This window comes from Mobula hypostoma, chromosome 3, assembly GCF_963921235.1.
Source record: "Mobula hypostoma chromosome 3, sMobHyp1.1, whole genome shotgun sequence".
NCBI classification, from domain to species: Eukaryota; Metazoa; Chordata; class Chondrichthyes; order Myliobatiformes; family Myliobatidae; genus Mobula; species Mobula hypostoma.
Genome location: NC_086099.1, coordinates 164,446,062 through 164,469,949, shown reverse-complemented (window position 1 = coordinate 164,469,949; position 23,888 = coordinate 164,446,062). Strand labels below are relative to the sequence as shown.

Here is a 23,888-nt window from a genome sequence, read left to right as displayed (position 1 = left end):
ATTTCCCTGTATCCCTGAAACACACACACACACACACACACACACTCACTCCACCTACTCTAAAAGAACTTAAGTGACGAAAGAATTAGATTTTAACTTATAGAAGCCATTTAACCTTTCAATCCCTGAGGAAGAAATATGTTCAATTTAAACATCAGTCACTTGCATGACAATTAAGTATCTGTAGAAGATCATGGCTAGATAAATACAGTACAGATCAGAAAAGGTAAAACACTTCTTTGTATTTTCTCAGGCCACAACAAAGACATGCATCAAAACTTTAAGCTTCAATCCAAAGAGCCAAGTACTTTATCCTGGAAGACATACCAGCTCTGAAAGAGGGTAAAACTTTGTTGGAGCAGCTGTCTCACAAATCAGTGATTGAAGAGAAGCCTTGTCTGTCTTCATTTGGATGCAAGAGATTCCACAGACATTATTCCAAACAGAACACATACTCAACCAGAACCCAGCCAACAATTCTCCACCAAAATAAGTAAAACAACTTGCATGGCAATAGATATCGGAGGAACTCAGAGTTCAAGCAGATAAGGTGGTAAATGGTTTTGTTGTGGCATCATAATGTGCATCAATCGTCTGCTGTATTTGACCACATTAGAATTTTGAAAAGACCAAAACAGTTCTTTTGCTAGAAAACAGCAATTTTCCTTACAATTTACCACAAATATGCAAGTGTCTTCATTACCTTAAAATCAGTGCTTCTACACTCCTGTAGCAGAGGGAAAGCTGCTTGACAATTAACATGGGTCAGGTGTTAAAGGCATTCCCCAATAGACGTTAAATACTGGAAGGCAGATAGTTTTCCAATACTATATTCCTCTTCTTCATGTGCCTTGCGTGTTTTACACGCTTGAGCGATCATGGCTCTCCACATCAAACGATCTATATTAATTTCCCTAAACCAATACCAACAAGAGCAGCTCAACTGGTGAATCATCACATTGATAAAATGTGAGATACACATTCTTATTCTACTGTACAGGGTATTTTGTCTTAATCTCCTCCCACTCACCCTTTCCCTCCACCCCACCTCCCCCACGAGCAGAAAGCTAAGCATTTAAACTTTTGTATTTTGACTTAAGCTTCCCTGGCAATGCAAATCAAGGGTAAATAAAAGAATCTGCTGGTATCAAAATTCATCTGAGTACAACACAGAAACTGCATAGAATAGCATACAATGTTACACCTTTGAACCTTACATGTCAAAATTGTGCAGCATGTTTCAATATTAAATCAAACTTTTCCACCTAATCCAGGTACTGTAGCTGAAAATTGTGCCAAGAAAACATTTATAGAAAAAAATAACTAATTACACAGGAAACTAGCTTCTAGACTCACAAACGTAAAAAAACAAGAAACATTTAGTTCCCATAAAAGGATTTCTGGCATTCTCTTTTACTTTACGTATTTCTAAGGACAGCCTGTACAATGATACCAATTACAGGAAAACCAGTTGGATTAGCCAAACATGCAACCTCACTTCCCACCTTATAACCTCCAATGTAGTTCTCTACAACATGAAGGTTCTTTCGCTCAAGTCAACACAACTCACTCTGCTGTACCAATTCAAAACTGAAGCCCATTCTTCAGATTCAGGCTACAGAACCAGGGCATGGTTGATCATAACTAATGAGGATCGAGGGTCTCATATTGTTTTATGTCACACCATCAGTTCAAATGAAGACAACTTAGCTCGCATTTCAGACAATGATAATTTGCGTTGTCACTTATTTTGAACCTCTATTAAATGGTCAATTTAAGAACCTATGAAAATAAAAGGAAATCTACAAATGAAAACTTAGCACAGAATTATTAACTGGATTTTGCAGCAGTAATGATGACCAAATTGTGCGCTTGCTAGAGTTGCACCATAATTATTATGTATGGAGATCATTTTTGCTGGTTGTATCACCACCCGATATGCACAGGATTGCAAGTGGCAGCAAAGGGTTTACAGACTGAGCAGCTCCATCACGGCACAACCTAACCCACCAACAGGGACATTCTCACGAGGCAGCGCCTCAAGAAGGCAGCATCTATCACGAAAGACTCGCACCATCTGGAAAAGGCCCTCTTCTCTTTTCTGCCATGAGGTACATAACAGTTTCTTCTTCATCAGATTTCTGAATGGTCTGCGAACCCACGAACACCATCATGTTATTCCTTCTGTTTACACTATTTATCGTTTGTACTTTATAGTAACTTTCTATCTTTGAACTGTACTGCTGCAGTAAAATAACAAACCTCACGACATACAGTGTCAGTTTTATACAATCTGATTCTGATGCGGTAACTAATTGCAACTTTAAGGTTTCAGCACGTCGTTCAATATAAAATTCCCATTACTATACGCCTTACCATTCAAAAACTTCACTATTGGATTCTACAAATAATCTGTAGAATTGCCATGAGTTTAAGTCATAAAAAACTAGCATAAAACATGCTGAAAACCTTATAATTTAATACATGTGGTTTAAGTTACTTGAGGTCGCAGTTGAGTTTTAACTATGTGCGTCAAGCTATAATTACAACTCAACCATCTGATACTAAAGTATCAAGTTTTATACATTGGTAATGCTATCATTCATGTAGAAGTATAATGTGAAAATATATTTTTCAAAATCAATATTAAGTACCGTAAAATATTGTAAAAGATAATTAAGAGTCAAGCCTTTTGGCTTGCTATCTCTGAGCATTCTTCAACTTGCATCAGGAAAGGTTAAGCTCCCAACACAGTGATCTCTTGATCCTAATGGTGAGCCTCCCTCAAGGATCACGGAAAGGATCATTTCTTCATCATAAACTGAATATTCAGGGTTCATGTTCACTCTGGAGAGTTATTCTGTTTCACCCGAGGAAGTCATTGAAATAAGCACTATTTCAATGTTCACAGAAAATGAACAAAGCTGTAAATTACAGATTTGCCAATCAAACATCTCATTAAAGTTGATGTTCCCAATGTTTAGCTGAACAGAAATGATATAGGAGAATCTTCATGGATTCAATGCAACAATTCAATATTCAGACTTCTTGCAAAATTCAGTTAACAGTATATGAGCTACCTTTTATAAAGCCAGCTGGGAAAGCATCAGTTTAGCTTCAAGGCCATTGGATGATTATCATGTCATAATCATTCCCTAAATAACTAAAGTCATCTGTTCATGTATCGAACAGTAAAAAATTATAATTGAAAAGGTCACGTCCAAGCTAGCTCTCACCACAGCAACCCATTCCCCTTGTCCTTCTATACATGTTCTGTAATAAGAATGAAGTTTTTATTTTTTATTTTAAATAATATACTCTGACAGTTCTTAACAGCTCAAACACACATTCCTCTAAACCTGATAGCGCACTATGTTCACTGTATGAAGTGGATTCAGTTCTGCCGACAAGGAAATGCTGGCTACATAGAACTGCACCCCTGCCTTGTACTGCAATCACAAATAACACAGTAAATGTGCATGTATATACAAGTCCAACCAACCTACATTTCCTATGAAAGGCTTACTTGCCAAAAAGGAGAGAAGTAAAAAAAAACTTGCACAAGATTAGATGCCACTTGATGTTATAGGAAAATAACCTAGAGTCAAAGAAGGAAAAAGAACTAAGATTAAAAAAATGATTGAGTTGGCAGCCAAATGATGACTGATTCAAGTAAGAGCTCAACACTGATGCTCCAACTCATTGTATTTTCTTTACAAAAGGCCCAGAATTGTGAATAATATCCAAGCTTCAATAATAAGATAGCATACTACGAAGCTAGGGTCTAATGAAAGTTAACATAGAAAATTGCTGAGAACATTGAAAAATTGGCTGCAAGTAGAGGAAAAAATGAGGCACAAAAAAAAGAGATAGATAAGGGTATGGAAAAAACATCAATAAAATTGTTTACTCCAATTCCTTTGTTTACGTGAGCAACTCTACAATGCAGCTGAGCTTCTAGGTTTGAAGTTATAGCTACAATTGTATATGAGTCAATATTATCAATACAGAATTACTCTGTACAAAAGCTTTTGAAATTGATTTTTAATTATGCTAACATTGCTATAAGCAAAACCATGGCACATTAAATAAAACAGTTTAAAATGTATTTTCAGATTAATAGGAGTAGAAATAACTAAAAGATCACCTGAGTCTATTCTGCTATTTAGCAACGTCATGCTCGGTCTGAACTTTGGCTTTAATTCCTCTCTTCCTTGATCCACACAATGCTCAATCTTCTTGCAGTTCAAAAATCTATCTCAACCTTGATTAAATTTAATGACCTAGTGCCCACAATCCTCTGCAGTTGAGGATTCCAAAGATCCAGAATTCTGCAGGAGAAGAAGCTCCTTCTCATTTCAATCTTGTCATGCTGCCATGGTTCCTCAAAGATTATCTAGTGAGTAACCAAGTGAAACAGACTATGTTTTATCTGCAGCTTATGTCTACCTAATTGTTTATCATGGCCCACAGCTCATTATACCATTCTTCACTGTAGAGTTGAAAGAGGCCAGACATTTAAAAATAATGATCCTTGCTGTTAAGATTGAGAAATATGGAACAGCTTTGCTCCCTGCAGCAGATCAGTATATTAGTACAAACAAGAGAAAATCTGCAGATGTTGGAAATCAAAGCAACACGTACAAAATGCCGGAGGAACTCAGCAGGCCAGGCAGCATCTATGGAAAAGAATCGACAACTTGCACCGAGACCCTTCATCAGGACTGGAAAATAAAGATAAGTATTCAGAGTAAGAACGTGAGAGGAGAGGAGGAAATAGGTGACAGGTGAAACCGGGAGAGCGGGAGCAGTGAAGTAAGGAGCTGGGAAATTGGTGATAAAGATAAAGGGCTGGAGAAGGGGGAATCCGATAGGAGAGGACAGAAGGCCATGGAAGAAGGGAAGGGGGAGGAGCACCAGAGGGAAGGGATGGGCACACAAGGCGATAAGGTAGGGGAAATGGGGAAGGAGAGGGTTGGAAAATTAACAGAAGTTCAAGAAATTGATGTTCATGCCATCTGATTGGAGGCTACCCAGATGGAATATAAGGCGTTGCTCCTCCAACCCGAGCGTAGCCTTATAGCGGCAGTAGAGAAGGTCATGAGCTGACATGTCAGAATGGGAATGGGAAGTAGAATTGAAATGGATGACCACTGGGAGATCCCACTTTTTCTGATGGATAGAGCATAGGTGCTTGGAGAAGTGGTCTCTCAATCTACATTGCAGGTCACACGAAGAGCACTGGATACAGTAGATGACCCTGACAGACTCACAGATGAAGTGTCGCTTCACCTGGAAGGTGTGTTTGGGGCTCTGAATGGTAGTGAGGGAAGAGGTGTAGGGGCAAGTGTGGCACTTGTTCCACTTACAAGGGTAAGTGCTGTGAGGGAGATCACTGGGGAGGAACAAATGGGCAAGGAAATCACGTAGGGAGTGATCCCTGTGGAAAACAGAAGGGGGGGGTGGGGAGATGTACTTGGTGGTGGGATCCTGTTGGAGATGGCAGAAGTTACACAGAATTATGTGCTGGATGTGGAGGCTAGTGGAGTGGTAGGTGAGGACAAGTGGAATCCTATCCCTGGTGGGGTTGTGGGTGGATAGGGTGAGGGAAAATGTGCATGAAAAGGAAGAGAGGCAGGTGAGGGCACTGTTGATGATGGAAGAAGGAATGCCCCTTTCTTTGGAGGAGGATGACATCTCGTTAGTTCTGAAATGAAAAGCTTCATCCTGAGAGCAGATGCAGTGGAGACAGAGGAATTGAGAGAAGGGGATAGTATTTTACAAGTGACAGGGTGGAAAGAGGTACTGTATAGTCCAGGTAGCTGTGAGAATCAGTGGTTTATGAAAGGTATCAGTAGATAAACTGTCTCAAGAGATAGAGACAGAGAGATTGAGAAAGGGAAGGGAGGTGTAGGAAAATGACCAGGTAAAGTTGAAGGCAGGGTGGAAGTTGGAGGCAAAGTTGATCGTAAACAAGTTTTGCATGGATGCAGGAAGCAGCACCAATGCAACTGTCAATGTAGTGTAGGAAAAGTTGGGGACTGATACTGATGTAGGCTTGGAACAATACATTAGAACTTGCTGTTGAGAACTTGGGGCAAGGCAATTAGGATCTGTGGACCATACCCGGCAAACAGTTGTTCCCTGCGATATCAACTTGTTATTACAAACTTCATCCACATGTTTTGATCTATTAAATACCCGAACCTTGAGACTAATATAGAGCACGATGAACAAAGCACTGAAATATTAAATGGATCATTAACTGTTGAAATGTTCAGCACTAAATTTGCATTAAGTAGCACGTAGCTAGCGATATTATAAAGGATGCAGCTCTGTGTTTAATGCTTTCATGCACTATTTTATGAGGCTGCTTACAGCAGCAGTTAATAATGCCGTATCAGACAAACTTGATCACAGAAAAGATTTAACTTTGGATTCAGGAAGTCATTTCTTTGTTCAGCAAACAAAAACTTTGCTCTCCTCTGCACTTTTTCCACCCACTATTAAATAATCCCAAATGACATCAAAGTTCAAAGCAATTTATTATCAAAGTACATATATAATCACATTGTACTATCCTGAGGTTCATTTTCTTGCAGGCATTCACAGAAAATACAAAGAAACTAAGATCAATGAAAAATCACACATAAAGACGGACAAACAACCAATGTGCAAAAGACAATCTCTGCAAATACAAAATAAGAAAAAAAACAATCATAATAATAAATAAGCAACAAATCGAGAACACAAGCAACTCAGAGTTTCACAAACTGCATTAGAATGACCCACTTTTACATCACAATAACAGTAGGGATCAATTATTAGGCCAAATAAACATGAACCAGTAAGATTGGTCAACAAATTCCAGTGTTGCCAGAACACAGCAATATTGTCCTTACACTTAGCACAAGCACATCACAAAAATGTTAAAAGAATAATTTGGTCACTATATTGCCATGTCATCTCAAAAACAAAATTAACCATAGCATCTGGGCAACACAGGCAGAGTCACCCTGTGTTACTCATCCTTTTCAACCCTTGAGAAGGTGACAGTGAGCTGGATCCTTAAACTACTGTAGTCTTTCTATCAAATGACTGTTGTGCTTTTGGATAGGAAGTTGCAGGATTTAGACCCAAGGATGGTGAAGTGTTCTAGAATTAAAATCAGTATACTGTATACTGAGTTAACATTAGATCAAAAAGGGCATTGTCCACTTTTGTTTTGTCCAGAAATATACTTAAAGAAATGGTTTAAATAAGTGTAGGATGGCTGGCAAATTGAAATAATTTGGCTCAGATGGTATAAGCAATATTGCAGGAAGTTTCTCTTGTCACAACAGTTAAGGCATGATCTCTCACTAAAATTCTCATTAAAATAAGGTCTGGACTTGTAAATGTTGTACTGACTGTGGTAAATTATTCATCATGGTGCACTGAACAGGTTCGTGTGTCATCTGGACTCTGTTAGCACAAGCAATTTGAGGAAACAGAACAGAATGTGTGTATTGGTCATAGTTTCTTAGCGTTTTGTGCTAATGACCATTTTGCCTAGATTCTTACTCTACCGTGGCAGTCGTCAAGAGTGGAATATGCAAGAACATTTTCAAACTGTTTCATAAAGGTGTAACAATTCCAACTTCTTTTATACCTTCTACAAAATTGTTTCTTTCCCCCAATTGGGAAACAGTGAAGATCCAAAAAGTAGCAGTTTCTATTTTCTCTACATAATACCCATGAAAATAAGTGTTATAATTTTCTGATTTTAATTCAGCTTTCCAACGTTTACCATTTCTTTTTATTTTCACAGTAGGTCCTCGATATTCACAGGAGCATCAGTGTTGCTTCTGTCAGTACATCTATATCCTTTCAAGTCCTTCTCTTCCCAAGACAATTGTATAAAATTTCAAGTAGTTCAACTAGCTCAAATGCCATTCACACTCAACCTTGTATATCATTTGCAGAAACTGAAGTAAACAAGTTATCATTTCATGCCACTCACACAGGACATATGGGAGAAGACTGGAAAAGATCCAAGGGGCAGGTTTCAACATTCAAAATCAAAACATGCACTAGCTCATATGCCATGGTTACTTCTTCTGTGTGTAAAATTATCGAGATAATCTTAGATACCACCAAGTGTGTGCTTTATATAAACGGCTTAACAAATCATAGACTGGCAATGTACGTCCTTTGGCCTGAGCCAGACTCCTGCTTCCTTTCCCAATCCATATGTTAGGGTATAGACTATCAAATTTATTTTTGAATCCTTCATAAGGATTCCATAAACCTTCCTTTCTGTAACTAAAATAATTTCTTCTCATATCTCGGATGTAATCTCCAGTCTCACGTAAATTGAGTCCATCTAAATCCTGGAAATTTAAAAAAAATGTCAAAACTTAAGTAAATATTTAAGCGGTCAAGAGAGAAACATGCTTAACATCCAATGACAATGAATGGTCAGCAAACTGAAATGTTAATTGCATTTTGACCTCCACATATGCTACATCAGTTATTGAGCATTGCCAGCACTCTTATTTTTTTTTTTAAATGACAGATTCCTAGCATCTGCAGGTTTTGCTTCTCATACTCCAAAGTCAGATTGTGCTGGTGCTCTTGAATTCTGCAGAATACCACAAGCTGTATTGCCTATTAGTTTAATTGCAATCACATGATTGCTAGAAATCTGAATTAAAATCAGAAAGTGATAAGAATACTTTTCAGGCATGGCATGGTAGCGTAGACACAACGCCTTACACTACCAGCAACCGGGTTCAATTCCTACTGCTGCGAGGAGTTTGTATGTTCTCCCACGACAGGAAGTCATTCCTGCCTGTGGTCAGCAAACTTTACAACTCCTCCCTTGGAGGGTCAGACATCCTGAGCCAATAGACTGGTCCTGGACTTATTTCATAATTTACTGGCATAATTTACATATTACTATTTAACTATTTCCTGATTTTATTTGAAGGTCCTGATTTTATTTAAAGGTCCATTCACATTATCTGTTAGTGAGTCAAATAAAAGCCGATGAAGCTATAGAGATTGCATTAACTTCCTTGACTAAACACGAATGGTTACTCTAACCTACATATTAAGCTTCTATGCAAAATGATATTTGAATTTTCAGTCGAGAAACAATTGCTGTATTAAGCCTGTAGAAAATACCAGTCTCTGAAGATCGCCTACAGCAAAATTGTCTGTAGCTACTGACTGTAATCACTTAATTTAAAGATTCTCAAATAACAGACTTGTTAATATATTATTTAACCCACAATGCTTAACAAAGAAAAAGGTACAAGTTACAATCTCAATAAAATATTAATAAGACGACAGCATGCAAGTATAATGGATAAATGTTGGAGTATGTATTAGTAGCAAACTACAGGTAACAGTAGATAATTATCCAACCTTTTTGCTACCAAAACAATGCAAATTGTAAAATTGAGCATTTGTATCAAAGCATTACAAATTTGACAAAATTTCCTGCCGTTAAGTGTTGTGTGAATTACTACATTTTGAATATTCTGGTATAGAATTTTAACTTTGAACAGAAAATCAAAATTTATATCACTATCTATGGTATGATATAGAATAGGCTATCTGCAAAAGCAAACATTTGACAAATGCTGGAAAAATTAAATGTTTAAGAGGTCTGATGAACAGGTCAACCAATATTTATGTTGAAAGAAGCAAAGTTAACATTTCAATTTGAGGACTTTATCAGAACTTTAAAATGGGTTTATGGAGTACAAATTTTAAATGTAAGCTTATAACATTGAGTATCAACTTACTTATTTGATCCCTTCCTGCAATACTCATCCACTTGACTGTGACAAGTGATAATGATAGCATGACTACCTCAGTTAAAATGTATTATCCTGAGCTAATCAGATAAGTACAAGGATTCTGACATAAAAAAACAAACTTAAAATCTATTTTAAAATTATAACACTCGTAACCCCTTTCTTCCTGCCATCCAGATGACATATGCTTGAGGCAAAGAGCATGCCATAATGACAGATTGCCAACACTTTATGAGAACAAATCATTAATTTTAAGTAGTTTTTAATAAAACCTTGTCAAATAAATTCAATAATTAAACCAATTTAGCAAGCAGATTAAAAAATTAATGACACCTCATGCACATCGGTACCCAATTTCACGACATCACTGCATTGTCCTTTCACATACATCATTAACACTTCTCACTAATGAAGCATCTTTACAAAATAAATCATTGCTATGATTTTACAAAGAACAGGGTTCAGAATGAAGGAGCAGAAACACCTTAGATAGTTGACAGTCTTAGGAAAGAGGAGAGAAACGAGATCTGAAAGCAAGAATCTTAAAACTGGGAAATTATGGTTACCAGAATCCAACACAGGTCAATAAGAACAGGGATAGTGGGAGAATGGTCCTTTCACTAAATGGAGCAGTTAAGATACATCTATAGTGGTTTTAATCACCTGTAGCTGATAAAAACAGGAACCAAATATGCTACCAAAATCTTTTACAAGTTGCACATTGAATCACACATGGGTGTTTACTTGCACATAATTGAATTCAAGATGAGCCCTTAGAACAACCCAAAGCTAAAGTCCAAGCTGTTGTATCATCAATGGAACACTCAGTTTAATTTCATTTTAGACATAAATTATTAACCGTTTCACAACAGATTACAGTTCGTCACTGGCAAAATATCAGACCGCCCAAACAGGGCTGTTTCCCATAATTCATCTACTTAGCAACCACTCTACTTTAAAGAGTGACCCCAGTGCTTGCTACTTCATTAGACACTCTCAAATTTAACTGCATACTTCAGCTTAGTGGTGCTAGAAAGTTTGTGAACCTTGTAGAATTTTCTCTATTTCTACATAAATATGATCTAAAATGTGATCAAATCTTCACACAAGTCTGAAACCTAGATAAAGAGAACTCAAGTAAATAAATAATACAAAACATTATACTTGTTCTTTTTTTTTTGAGAAAAATGGTCCAATGTTCATGTATTTGATGGAAAAATGATGTGAACCTTTGCTTTCAGTAACTGATGTGACCCCTCTTATAAAGCAATAACTTCAATCAACTGTTTCCAGCAACTGTTGACAAGTCCTGCTCATCAGCTTGGAGAAACTTTAGGCCATTTCTCCTTACAAAACTGCTTCAACTCTGGGATGCTGGTGGGCTTCCTTGCATGAACTGCTTACTTCAGTTCCTTCCACAACATTTCTATAGGATTAAGGTCAGGGCTTTGACTCAGCCATTCCAAAGCATGAGTTTTTAAAATTTTTTTAACCATTCTGTTGTTGACTTACTCTTGTCTTTCAGATCACTGTCTTGTTGCATTATCCAACTTCTATTAAGCTTCAGGTGACGGACTGCTACCCTGACATTCCCCTGTAAAATGTCTTAATAAAATGTTAAATTCATTGTTCCCTTAATGATTGCAAACTGTCCAGGCTCTAGGCAGCAAAGCAGCCCCAAACAACTTAATTATTGTGTTATTTAATTGGGTTTATCTAATTTTAGGAGTTGCGTGAATATCTGATCACATTTTAGGTTATATTTATGCAGAAACAGAGAAAATTCTCCAGGGTTCACAAACTTTCTAGCACCACTGTACCTTCACTACACAGATGGGTTGCATTCTTCTTTGAAAAAAGGTTACTGAGTTACAACATTAACACATCCTTAAATACTCCTGCCATAAGCTCAATTCACTTGCTGTGGTTGGCATGCAGCAATTGGCCAAAGGGCCCAATTCAAGAACAGAGAAGAATGGCTTTGAAAGGGTAAAATAAAGACATAAACACACATTAAAGTATTTTTTAAAATCTAGCTTTAAGTTCCAATGAACAAGACTCTTGCTAAATCTAAATGGCAGAGATCTTGCTTGAAAGTAATTATAAACCCAATCAACTTAAAGCACTACCATCTTTGATGTGATCAGCTGCTCAGTCAAGTTGATGAAACTGTGATTACAGGCTCCCAGAATCACTTTGATCTAATCCATGTTACTTCTAATAACAAGAGGAAGGGAAAATTATTGGCAATACCAAACATTACATCTCTGAAGAACATTGTTTCCAGTTTAGATGCAGGAACCATTGTTTTGTCACCAAGTCTATCAACGAGGCACTGACGCAAAGGTAACCTAGACCACAAATTCTGAATTTTCACACAGAACTGCACAAGTACTTGCTCAACATTCTGATCCAATGTTCCATATAACATACACTTGGCTTCATTACCAAATGTGTAGGAGCCATATATCATGTTTTCTCTCTGCACTGTATGTCTATTATGGTAGCTGATCACGAGTGGGGTTGTGGTATAAGCAAAGGATTGTTTTACGTCTTCATGCTTTGTTCTAGTCAGTTTTAGAGCTGGAGATCAACAGATGTCATACCTTTAGGTGACAACTTAATTTTGTCGCTTCAGGATGGTAATTTTTGCTAGTTGCTAAAAAGGATCAAATAAGTTTCTAAGACTTTTTGGGACATTATCATTGAATTGATCAGCTGGCATGTCAGACAAGCTAACTACCCATGGGAGCACCTGCAGTGGCATAGGTGTGTTCGAGTTGCCACTACAAACTGCATGATGAATTTTGAGACATATATGATTCATTTTCGAAGGTTAAAGGAAATCTGAAGCCCAAGGTCCATAATTCCCAGAATCTTAAACTTCAGAATATAGTTATCCAATTGCTACTTGGCTAACCCTAGTGGAATATCATGGAACTATTGACTTAAATACAGAACATTCTTTCATTGATTATAAATCTGCATTACTACCCTTTAAGCTTTGTTAATGTATTAGGAACAGCTTGAAGAGCATAACAAATAAATCCTTCTGGATATAATTTGGTATTACTTGAAGATGATAAACTATTTACTATTAATAATGATGATGATAGCTGCCAGAAGAGCCAAGCCACACACCAAAACATTTGAGGTTTGCTGAACATCCTCAGGGTGAGCAGTGTACATACTGTTTGATAGCAATGCGCCAACTGGCAACTTTGACTTTTCCATACTTGTAACATGCTGCATCAAGGTAATCGTCCTGCACACCTAGCAAACAAAATCAAAGTTAGAGTGTATTGCTCCGAATGGAATCAATCACTGGTGTCTAGATATGGCTCTCTAATGTTATCTGATCATCGCCGTCAAGGCTTTGTAGAAACCAGGACATGACACACTGATTACACCATTCAAATCTGTTTGGTTTTTGGCCAACTAAAAAACATCCATATTGAAGGATAGGTCAAGTCAGCATAAACAAATCTGCTTCATTTCAATGTTGTATTTTTTTTTTAATTTAAAACAGCTGTAGAGTGGGAATAAATCTGGGTTTGCAGCTGCTCTGTCAGTTCAATATCTATGGAGGTCCAATATTCTGAGAGAATTATCTATTTGCAGTGTTGCCATCAGTTTTGAAATGATTTTTTGATAAGTAAACTTTAGTTCCTGTGTTCGTGAGACAAATTCAGCATTTATTTGAGTAAAGTAAACTAAATGATCATTGCCAATCAGCACGTTTGGTATATTTTTAATGTAAAGCAACCTCATTGCTAAAGAATGACAACAAAATCAATGTTTAAAGGGCAAGTTCAGCAAATGCATATATCCAAACAATGACCGGGTTCTGACTAGATGGAGATTCTATTACCGTCCAATGTGTTCACTCCTTTTCAGTCAAGACAATCTTTTTATAAATCATACTTCTCTTGTAAATAGGTGACATTTCCAAAAAAAGAACTCCTTTAACCACGTGATTAAACAAATGCACAAAATGTTGTACGGTCAGTTAGTAAATGCAAAAGGAGAACAGAGACAATATTTTAGGCTCCTGGACCCTCAGAAGATTGAAATTGTTTCTCTTTTCATAGATGATGCCCGACCTGCTGAGTGTTTCCAGTATTTCTTGGTTTTATTTCAATTTTCAGCATACACAGACTTTTTAAAAATTTAAATATTTAAAAACAGCATCAAAAATTCTACCCATTTATTACACATTGTGGTTTTTGGTCCACCAGTTGACCTTTTGAACCTTTACTTTACATGATGTACGATTCAAGAAATTCTCTACAGTGGTAAACATGCCTTAAGGTTATAACAAGGTACACGAACTACTCTCCCAGCATCTTGGCACTTCAACCAAAGCTTTAGTAATTTTATACATAGGAAATATATTACTTAGGTTAAACCCAAGGGTTCCTTAAGGTTGACATAACGATGGGGGGGGGGTGGTAGTGGGGATAAGCTCCCACTACCTATTAAATGTTCTCAATGGCGTGCATCTCAAATAGCCCCTGACAAATTCAGTTCCAGGTCTTAATGAGTGGCTTAGCTACTAAGCCCGACAGAACTGTTCCTACTAATAGAAGGAGCAAAGGTGGGTTAATTGCACTTAAAACCAGTTGCTTTGGGCAGCTGGAAGCTCATCTAGAAGGAAAACTCTGATCTCAAACCTCTGATGCCTTATGGCTCTACCCGCTCATGGGGAAGGCTTTGGGAGTAATCCCCGAGGAAAAATCTGGAGTTGGAGTCCCTATGTTGAGATCAATACTGACTAGCAACTTCCTGTGATGTCACCGGTGCCTAACTGTGTCGATCTCTGATGTTCCTTGGGTTCATCAGTTGCATGGAGAGGGGGAGCCTGCTGCGGGCAACAGTTTGCCCTCCATATTGTACTGACCTGGCTTGTGCAAAGAGCTAGGACAGAACATCCATGGTCACTCTGATCAATAGAGAGCCTAAACCAAACCCAAAGTATGTGAAACTCTTCAGACATTCCAAAAAAGGCTTGTTAATAACACTCCGATGAAACCTTTCAATGGGGACGGTCCTAGGTTGAGTTAGAGGAGTGCATCAGAATTATTTGAACCTTCCATAGCATCAGTTTGCTCTGACACAGGAATATATGAAGCCAGGTGGGTTCGAAAGGTAAAGAGCTGAAAATTAAAGAATCTGATATGAGAGGGGAGTGGACCATAGGAGAAAGGGAAGGAGAGGAGCACCAGGGGGAGGTGGTAGGCAGGTGTGAGAGGGTGAGAGGCATAAAGACGACGGGTTGGGGGGGTAGGGAGAGAAGGGTTTTTTTTAAAATGGGAAGGATAGTCGATATTTACGCTATCATATTGGAGGCTACCCAGGCAGAATACAAGGAGCTGCTTCTCCACCCCAAGGGTGGCCTCCTTGTGGCACAGGAAGCGGCCATGGACCAACATGTTGGAATGGGAATTAAAATGTTCAGCCACCAGGAAGTTACACTTTACGCAGATGGAGCAGAGGTGCTCAATGAAGCAGTCTTCCAACTTATGACAGGTCTCACTAATTTAGAGGAAGCCACATTGGGACCACTAGATAAAATGGACAACCCCAGATTCACAGGTGATGTGTTGATTCACCTGGAAGGACTGTTCAGGGCCCTGAATGGAGGTGAGGACGGTGGTGTATGGGCAAGTGTAGCTCTTAAGAAATTTGTAGGGATAAGTACCAGGATGGAGATTAGTGGGTAGGGACAAATGGCCGAGGGAATCATGGAGGGAGCAATCTCTGCGGATAGCTAACAGTGGAGGGAGGTAAAGATGTGTTTACTGGCAGGATCCCTTTGGAGGTGGCGGAAGCTTTGGAGAATCACGTGTTGGATGCGGAAGCTCATGGGGTGGTGGGAAGATGGCATGAGTGTGGATGTCCAGGAAATGAAGGAGATGCAAGCTCAGGCAGCATCAATGGTGTAAGAATCATTTGAGAACTCATCCGATGAAAATGCCTTTAATCCAAACTTTACCCCATTATTACCTTGCATTAAGATACGACACGGTGCGCAGGTATTGCACAAACATCACGTTACTCTGCAGCATGTGAACTAGTAGGAATTTCTTCTGTGCAGGAATTTCAAATATTTCTAATGCGGACGGGTCTGTTGATCTTGAATCATTTTTACAGGGAAAGGTCAACAACTAAAAATATTTTTGAATCTTTCAAATATTTGATTCTCTTAATCTTTGCTATGAAAGGAGGTTCATTTTCATAGCTTGTATGATACCTTTTGATATCTCCCAGACACAAAATCAACTTGCAGGTCATGAACGATTGAACAAATAAACTTAGAATTTCTAATCTGATAACATTAGTTAACAGAAGAACGTTGAGCAAAACTCAGGAAATCTCTGCCCTATCTTTTTATCTACTTCGGGGTCCTTGATGGCAATAGCAACAGACAATCAGGAGACAGCTTAATATTCCTGCCAAAGTCAGCACCTTTGAAATGCACTGATCCCTCAGAACTTTCACCCCAGATTATTTCCTCAGATTCTTTACAGGACTTGAATTTACTACTTTTATGCCACAGTGCTACAACTCAAGCAAATTGCTGTTGTAATTTGATATGCAACAAAGGCTAAATTGTACAACTGTATCTTCTTCCCCTCCCCAACGCATACAGGAAAGATATTAGTGCTAGTTGACAGTGGAGCAACCAAACAATAATTTGTTCAAAGCACATCACACTTAATGAAAGTGCATCATACTTAAAGTAATCTAGAGAGGAAGAGTTTCCATAACATATTCCTGTAAATATGCGAGTCCCCCAAGAGATTTCCCAAATATTTTGAAGATGGAGTCTCTCTACAGAGAAATATTAATAGACATTCAATGCAAAAGTGTTAAAATGGGTTATATGCATCTAGTTAAAGAAAGAATTTTCCAACTACTAATGTCTTTCTGCATCTTTGACAGTTCAATAAGAAAGTAAGCCTGCAAGTACTCATCCCTAACCATAGGTAGGAAACAGATAATAGAGCAAGAGACTGCTGATTATTATTTGCTTTAGATTGCCATGTGTAACTAATGAGCTGCCACAGGAATCAGTGCTGGACCTCATTGCTATACAACCTACATTAATGATTCAGACAGATGAACAAACAATAGTGTATGCAAATTGATAACATAACAATAGGTAGTAAAACCAGTCATGAGGAGAATACAGTTTGTAAAATTATATAGATACAGTGGCATGCAAAGGTTTGGGCACCCCGGTCAAAATTTCTGTTACTGTGAATAGCTAAGCGAGTAAACGATGACCTGATTTCCAAAAGGCATAAAGTTAAAGATGACACATTTCTTCAATATTTTAAGCAAGAAAACTTTTTTATTTCCATCTTTTACAGTTTCAAAATAACAAATAAGGAAAAGGGCCTGAAACAAAAGTTTGGGCACCCTCCGTAGCAGTACTTAGTAATAACCCCTTTGGCAAGTATCACAGCTTGTAATCGCTTTTTGTAGCCAGCTAAGAGTTCAATTCTTGTTTGGGGGATTTTCGCCCATTCTTCCTTGCAAAAGGCTACTAGTCCTTTTCAAAAGTTCTATTCAAAAGGTTCAAAGGAAAATCTAAACAAGCCTGATGCATTTTGGAAACAAGTCCTGTGGATTGAAGTTAAAATAGAACTTTTTGGCCGCAATGAGCAAAGGTATGTTTGGAGAAAAAAGGGTGCAAAATTTCATGAAAGCACACCTCGCCAACTGTTCAGCATGGGGGTGGATCGATCATGCTTTGGGCTTGTGTTGCAGTCAGTAGCACGGGGAATATTTACCGGTAGAGGAAAGAACGAATTCAATTAAATACCAGCAAATTCTGGAAGCAAACATCACACCATCTGTAAAAAAGCTGACAATGAGAACAGGATGGCTTCTACAACAGGATAATGATCCTAAACACACCTCAAAATCCACAATGGACTACCTCAAGAGGCGCAAGCTGAAGGTTTTGCCATGGCCCTCAGGGTCCCCTGACCCAAACATCATCGAGAATCTGTGAATAGACTTCAAAAGAGCAGTGCATGCTAGATGGCCCAAGAATCTCACAGCACTAGAAGCCTTTTGCAAGGAAGAATGGGCGAAAATTGCCCAAACGAGAGTTGAAAGACTCTTCGCTGGCTACAGAAAGCATTTACAAGCTGTGATACTTGCCAAAGGGGGTGTTACTAAGTACTGACCATGCAGGGTGCCCAAACTTTTGCTTCAGGCCCTTTTTCCTTTTTTGTTATTTTGAAACTGTAAAAGATGGAAATATAAAAGTAATCTTGCTTAAAACAAGAAATGTGTCATCTTTAACTTTATGCCTTTTGAAAATCAGGTCATCTTTTACTTGTTTAGCTAATCACAGTAACAGAAATTTTGACCGGGGTGCCCAAACTTTTGCATGCCACTGTAGTTATTAAGAGTCAAAGAGGAGTATAATGCGGCAACATAATGTATTGTGAAATTATCTACTTTGGTAACAAGAATAGAAAAGCAGTACTTTGTTGAAATGAATTAGGAGAGACAGGAAGATGTGGTGCAAAAAGATTTTGGTCTTCATGTACACAGCAGGAAAAGATAGCAAGTACAGAAAGCAATTAGGACAGCAAAAGGAATACAGGATTTATTGCAGAAGGAATGGAGCATAAAAGTAGAGAATTCTTGCTAAAACTTTTCATGCTGTTGATGTCTGTTACGATTTGAAGTTGCTCAGACGGGTAGGGGCACACATATTTGATGGGAGTTCATAGATTGGAAATAAGGTAGTACTTACTCGAGGAAAAATTGAACTTGTGAAAAGAGGAGGTGACCTCTTGAAACACATAATTCTAAGAAGTTTTGACAAGGTAGATTCAGCAGGAATGCTTCCCATACTTTTAGAATAAGACAGTTGATGTAGACATGTCGGATTTATTTTATTTTCGCAGGTGGGGAGAGAATATTTGGAATTTTCCAGCCCAGGGAGTTGGGTAGGCTGAAGCGTGGTAGATGTTCACATGTGGAAGATGTGGGGATCATCAAGAATAATGGGGAACAGTCAGAAAACTGAACTGCAAGATCTGCTTGGCCACAATCTGTGCAGTACAGTAACAAGTCAACACAAGGTTGACAAGAGCACCATAAAACAATTATCACTCTTCCAAGCAGAGGAAAATAGCTTGGTAACAATGCAATTTCCAAAAGCTTCAAATTTTATTAAAACTGAATTGCTTAATGATGTAACGTGGTAGCAAATGCGTTCAGAAAAATATTTCTTTACTAACATTTCAATTCAATGTTGATCTAAATCACACAATGCAAATGCACAACCTGGTATGAATCACTAAGTAGTATACACTTCTTTTTAAGTTATAAATGAATAAAATAAACGGTTGGAATTCAGAATTACATTGTTTTTTTTCTGACCTGAATAGTTCTTTATTGAAATCCTACTAGCAAATCAAATTTATTTCTACAGTTAGATGGACTGGTTAGAGCAAACGTGATCAATCAGGGCATTATGTGGGCAGTTCTCTACAAAGCTGTAAGTGGTCTTTATGCCTCAAGTATATAAAAGCAGACAGCACCTGGAACACTCAGCAGAAAGACACTAGTTGCTATCTCTCCTCACAGGAGTTACAGAGCCTGCTGCAAATTTGCAGAATTTTCATTTTAGATTTCCAACTTATATCTAAAAGACAGGAATACACACAAGTAGAAATCATGCCTCAGTCTAGATCACAGCTGAGCTGTTTTCGGCAACCTAACTTTTATAAGATATTTTGACCTTAGAGAGTTCATCATGGATGCGCAAGAATGCTACCTGAACTCCTGGTATTCAGTTACAGGAACAATTTATATTCTGCACATTAGAAGATTATGTGGCAATTTAGTCCAATTTTTCAGAATATAAAGAGGCAAGTAGATAGTAGGAAATTATTTCTGCTGGTTGAGGAGTTTAGAAGTGAGAATGTATATCTTCTGTAATCTTTCAGGAGTGAAATTGGGAACAAACATTCTGAGTGTAACAGAAATGGGCATTCTCTTCTGCAAATTAACACTAGTCAATTAAAATGCAGTTGCTTACAAGTCTGAGATTTTTTGTTAATCAAGCATATCACAATATTTGGAGAGAAGTTGAACATACAGAGTGAGGTCCTTGGCTAAATAGGCTACTCCTGTATTTGTCACTAAGATATTTATATTACAATATGGTTTAAATAGATGTGTCACTTTCTGTACCTGAAAGAACCTTATGTAATATCCATTTTCATTGATGTAACAAGAAAAAGTCATGTTAATATTACCAGCTAATGATAACTTGTCAATAAATACATTAGTATGTAATTAATGCAAATAGAAAAACACAACATATCGTTGAAGGTAAGCCAACCTTCGAGATAAAATGTCTGAAAAGATGGAAATTATTTAATTTCATGGCATTCAAACTATAATTTTTTTCTTTTCATCACAATCTCCAAGTTCTTCTAAAGTGTCAAAATTAATTATATACTATCACATCTGACATTTCCAATAACTAAACTTTTCTCTGCTCAAATAATGGCATGACAGGCAGCATCAAAAATGAAAAGACAGAATTCTGTATTTTTGGGAGGAAGCAACATTGCAAATCAAGTAAAATTAGATAGTTGCTCCAAAATATTCACTTCTCGTGAATACATTTATTTTGGAGAAGATTAATATAGCTGTTAAGGTTACCTACTACTCTGATAATCTGACATCCTTAGGATTTTGTTGCAGACACATATTTCAATATGCCAATACAATTTTAATTCATTTATCTTAGATTTACACTGTGTTATTATAAACCTGACAGATTTAAATGGATATATGAAAGACAAGGCCCCAGAGAGCCAGCTGCGAACCAAACCATGAAGATTTCTGAATAGTGAAGATTGTTGATTTATTAGAGATTGTCTGGCTTTGACAACAAATCCAACATACGCAATAAAGAAACAAATATGTTTGTATTAATAAGACATGCTGATGTTACATTGGATGGTTTCTATCTCTGGATTAAGTTCAAATCCAGGACTGGACAATGGGTGACGGACTTTTGGTTGTTGTTAGATCTCTGTTTCCATTCAGTCTTGACAGTGTTATATTCCACTATAAAATTGTTGTAAGCTATTAAAATAGCAATTTATTTCAGAAGGACAGCAATGGAAATTGGATTGGTAAAGAAGGTAATGTTCTTGTGGTTTCCTTATTATATAAAGATATTACTCTGTATTCTCTAAAAGTGATAGGATGCTGCCGAGAATGTTCTACACAAAAAGACCTGAAGAACAAGGCCATTCAGCTTCTCAAATCCATTTCATCATTCAGATTTATCATGGTTGATCTATAGTCACATCTCCATCTACACTCTTGGTTATGAATTCTTTAAAATGTTTGTGAGTCAAGGTTATTAAATAATAGTTTTGACATCTTCTGTTGACTGTGTTGCACTCCCTGCATCACCATCTTTGTGAACAGCAGTTCCTGACATGAACATTTGAGGTCTGAGCTACTCATCTTTGTTTCTCTTTCCACAATAGCAGATTGACCTAACAAGTGTCTCTGACATTTAGTTTCATATTTCCAGCATTGCAGTTTAAAAAAAATTATCAGCCCTGAATGGCTGGTCCTAATGTTAAGGTCACCAACAGAAAATTTTTCTCTATCTAATCCTTTAATAATTAGTAACATTCACATTATATCACTTTTTTTTAAAATCCTCTGTCATAATCAGGTGAGGTGAATCTATGGAATGTGCCCCATTATTTAATTGTTTGTCTCAGATACAAACTGAGATCAATGGTCCCAGTTTGAGTTATTTGCACACACAGAATCACTGGCAAGCTTTTCTGGATTTGAGTATCACATAGTGATGCTCAAGGAAAATCACTATTTCTGTAAATAAATGTAACCAAGTGCAATATTTCCCCTCAAGCCCAGTGCAATGAGAAATATCTTTAAAATTGCGTCAAAATAAATTGCAGTGACATATTTGGAATGAGGGCTTATTTTTTCCATCTAACCTGATTGAAATGGTTGGTACATACCTAAGGGCACTGAAGGGAAGTATTTAACTTTCTAGAATATTTTTTCCACAATCTGATCAGGACAGAAAAGCAGCTGGCTTATGAATATAGGATCTAATGCTGTGGAACAAATTGCAGAGCAGCAATATAATTACTGAAGTTACTTTGCAAAGGATCTCCTTTGCTGACTAGATTAACTAGAGTCATCAAGAATTAAAGAACTGGTGGCATTAACCAAGTTAAAATAGCATATTCAAAGTTTTAAACTAAGTGGCAGGATGAACATTCTAAAGATCTCACCAGTCAGATCAGGAAAGCACACATCAGAGAACTGTGATAAGATATTGCCATTCTTCTGTGGCACCTGGCTCACAACTTTCAGAAGTTAACTGCACGCTGGCAGCTATTCTTTGTGCTGATGAGATACACTGGACAGAGTGTCGCATGGAACTGAACACAGCATCAAGAAGCTGTCCCTGCAGATGTCATTCTAATTCTAGAGGCCGCAATTCTTAATTTTAAAATGTACAGGAATGTATGCAATTTAGCTTTTTTCCCCCAAATGCTTTCTATGGAACATTAATCAGGATCACACACCGCAGATTATTAACAGACGTAAGAAAATGTCAAACCTCAAAATTTTGGGGTTTTAACAAGAAAGGCTGAGGTCCAATTCTTATAGACGATTACACAATCTTTACCTGTAACGACCCGTTGGAAGACGCGACACCTAATGTTTCAGAAATCTATCGTATCTATGTTACGTTGCGACCCACGTTGTAGGTAGCAAAGTACCGAATTACAAATTTAGTTGTGAAGGTGAGAAAAGTATGTGTCCTCTGCAAAGCAAGGAAGCAAAGGGTATGACCCCACCCAAGTCAGAAGACACGTCCCACAACTCAGCTACTTTCTTAAGGAGTGAATTCGAGTTTAAAAGTTCCTGAGCAAACAATGGCTGCGCTCTGGGTAAAACAAAACTTGCACGTTATTCGGTAGCAACTTAATCAACCAAATGTCAAAATATTTGAAATATAGTCGCTCAGTTCTGCTCGGCAGTAGAATTCCTGGGGAGTGATAGCCCAGTCACAGCAAGTCCCCGGGAACACAGAGCACAGAGTCCGGCGCTAGCTGTTGCGAAACCCAGGAACACATTCCTGCACTCGGGCAACTCGTTCTTCCCTCACAACCTTTTATTTTCCTTCTTCGGACGATTTGCCCTGAGAAGGCTCATCCAAGGTGGAGGGTGCCTCGGCGGAGACTACTCTCAAAGTTTTCCCAGTGCGGCTCTTACCTTCCCTGGACACGGACGAGCTGCAGAAGCTCAGCAGGATGAGGAACGGGAGCTGGAGCGAGTTGAGAACCCGGCACCGCAGCGGACAACTCATCTTGTGCCTGCTTCACTCCGGGCGATATCTCACAGCAAGCGGAGAGCGGCGGCGACGGGCTACACGAGCGCTGACTTTGCACTGCCGCCGGAGGATCTACGCTTCCCTTCCAATGTCAGCTCGAACCCAGCACTCATGCTGACGTCACGTCGCTGGGAGGAGAGAGAGAGGGAGCACAGGTGAGGTTTGAGTTTCGCTGGGTCCTAAACTCCGCCCGGCACAAATAACTACTTCTTCCAGTCAATTCTCAAAGCTCCGCGTGTTGCAGATCAGGGCATCCCGCCTGCACGCACCTAGCATTTCGTCTGAATGCGGGCTGAAGTGGATAACTATCCGCACGACCACCCATTTCTTGTCCAGCTCGCCTGATATTTATCTTCATTTCAACCTACAAGAGAGATGATTCTTACAAGGTTCATGTAGCCGTGCTCACAGAACTCTTATTTCTGGGGCAGCCCCTCGCGAGCGTGGATGACTTCCATTTCGTTTAGTGGCTAATGTAAACTTGATCTTAAATCCAGGATATAAGAGAGGGGAGACCGATGAAAGAACTGGGTTTCCATGTAAAGCTGACTCACCTGTAGCAGCTTCTTGCGAATGAGAAGGCATGAACGCTCATACGTGCTCAAAGGCAGACAATGCGCCCATTCTTTAGGACACCAACA

At 38.3% G+C, this 23,888-nt stretch overlaps 1 protein-coding gene across 6 annotated transcripts in view; it reads right to left on the bottom strand.

Annotated features, from left to right (window-relative positions):
- egfra (epidermal growth factor receptor a (erythroblastic leukemia viral (v-erb-b) oncogene homolog, avian)) overlaps positions 1–23,382 on the bottom strand; it is a 285,503-nt gene extending 262,121 nt beyond the window's left edge. For 3 of the 6 annotated variants that reach the window (XM_063044022.1, XM_063044024.1, XM_063044023.1), the window contains exon 1: positions 23,130–23,380. In XM_063044022.1, the coding sequence (XP_062900092.1) occupies positions 23,130–23,223 (94 nt within the window). In that variant the 5' untranslated portion in view covers positions 23,224–23,380. Of the gene's footprint in view, positions 1–10,372; positions 10,393–23,129 lie in introns of those variants that run through there. The other 3 variants (XM_063044026.1, XM_063044027.1, XM_063044025.1) reach the window with 2 other exon arrangements.
- Between the last annotated feature and the right edge of the window lie 506 nt (positions 23,383–23,888).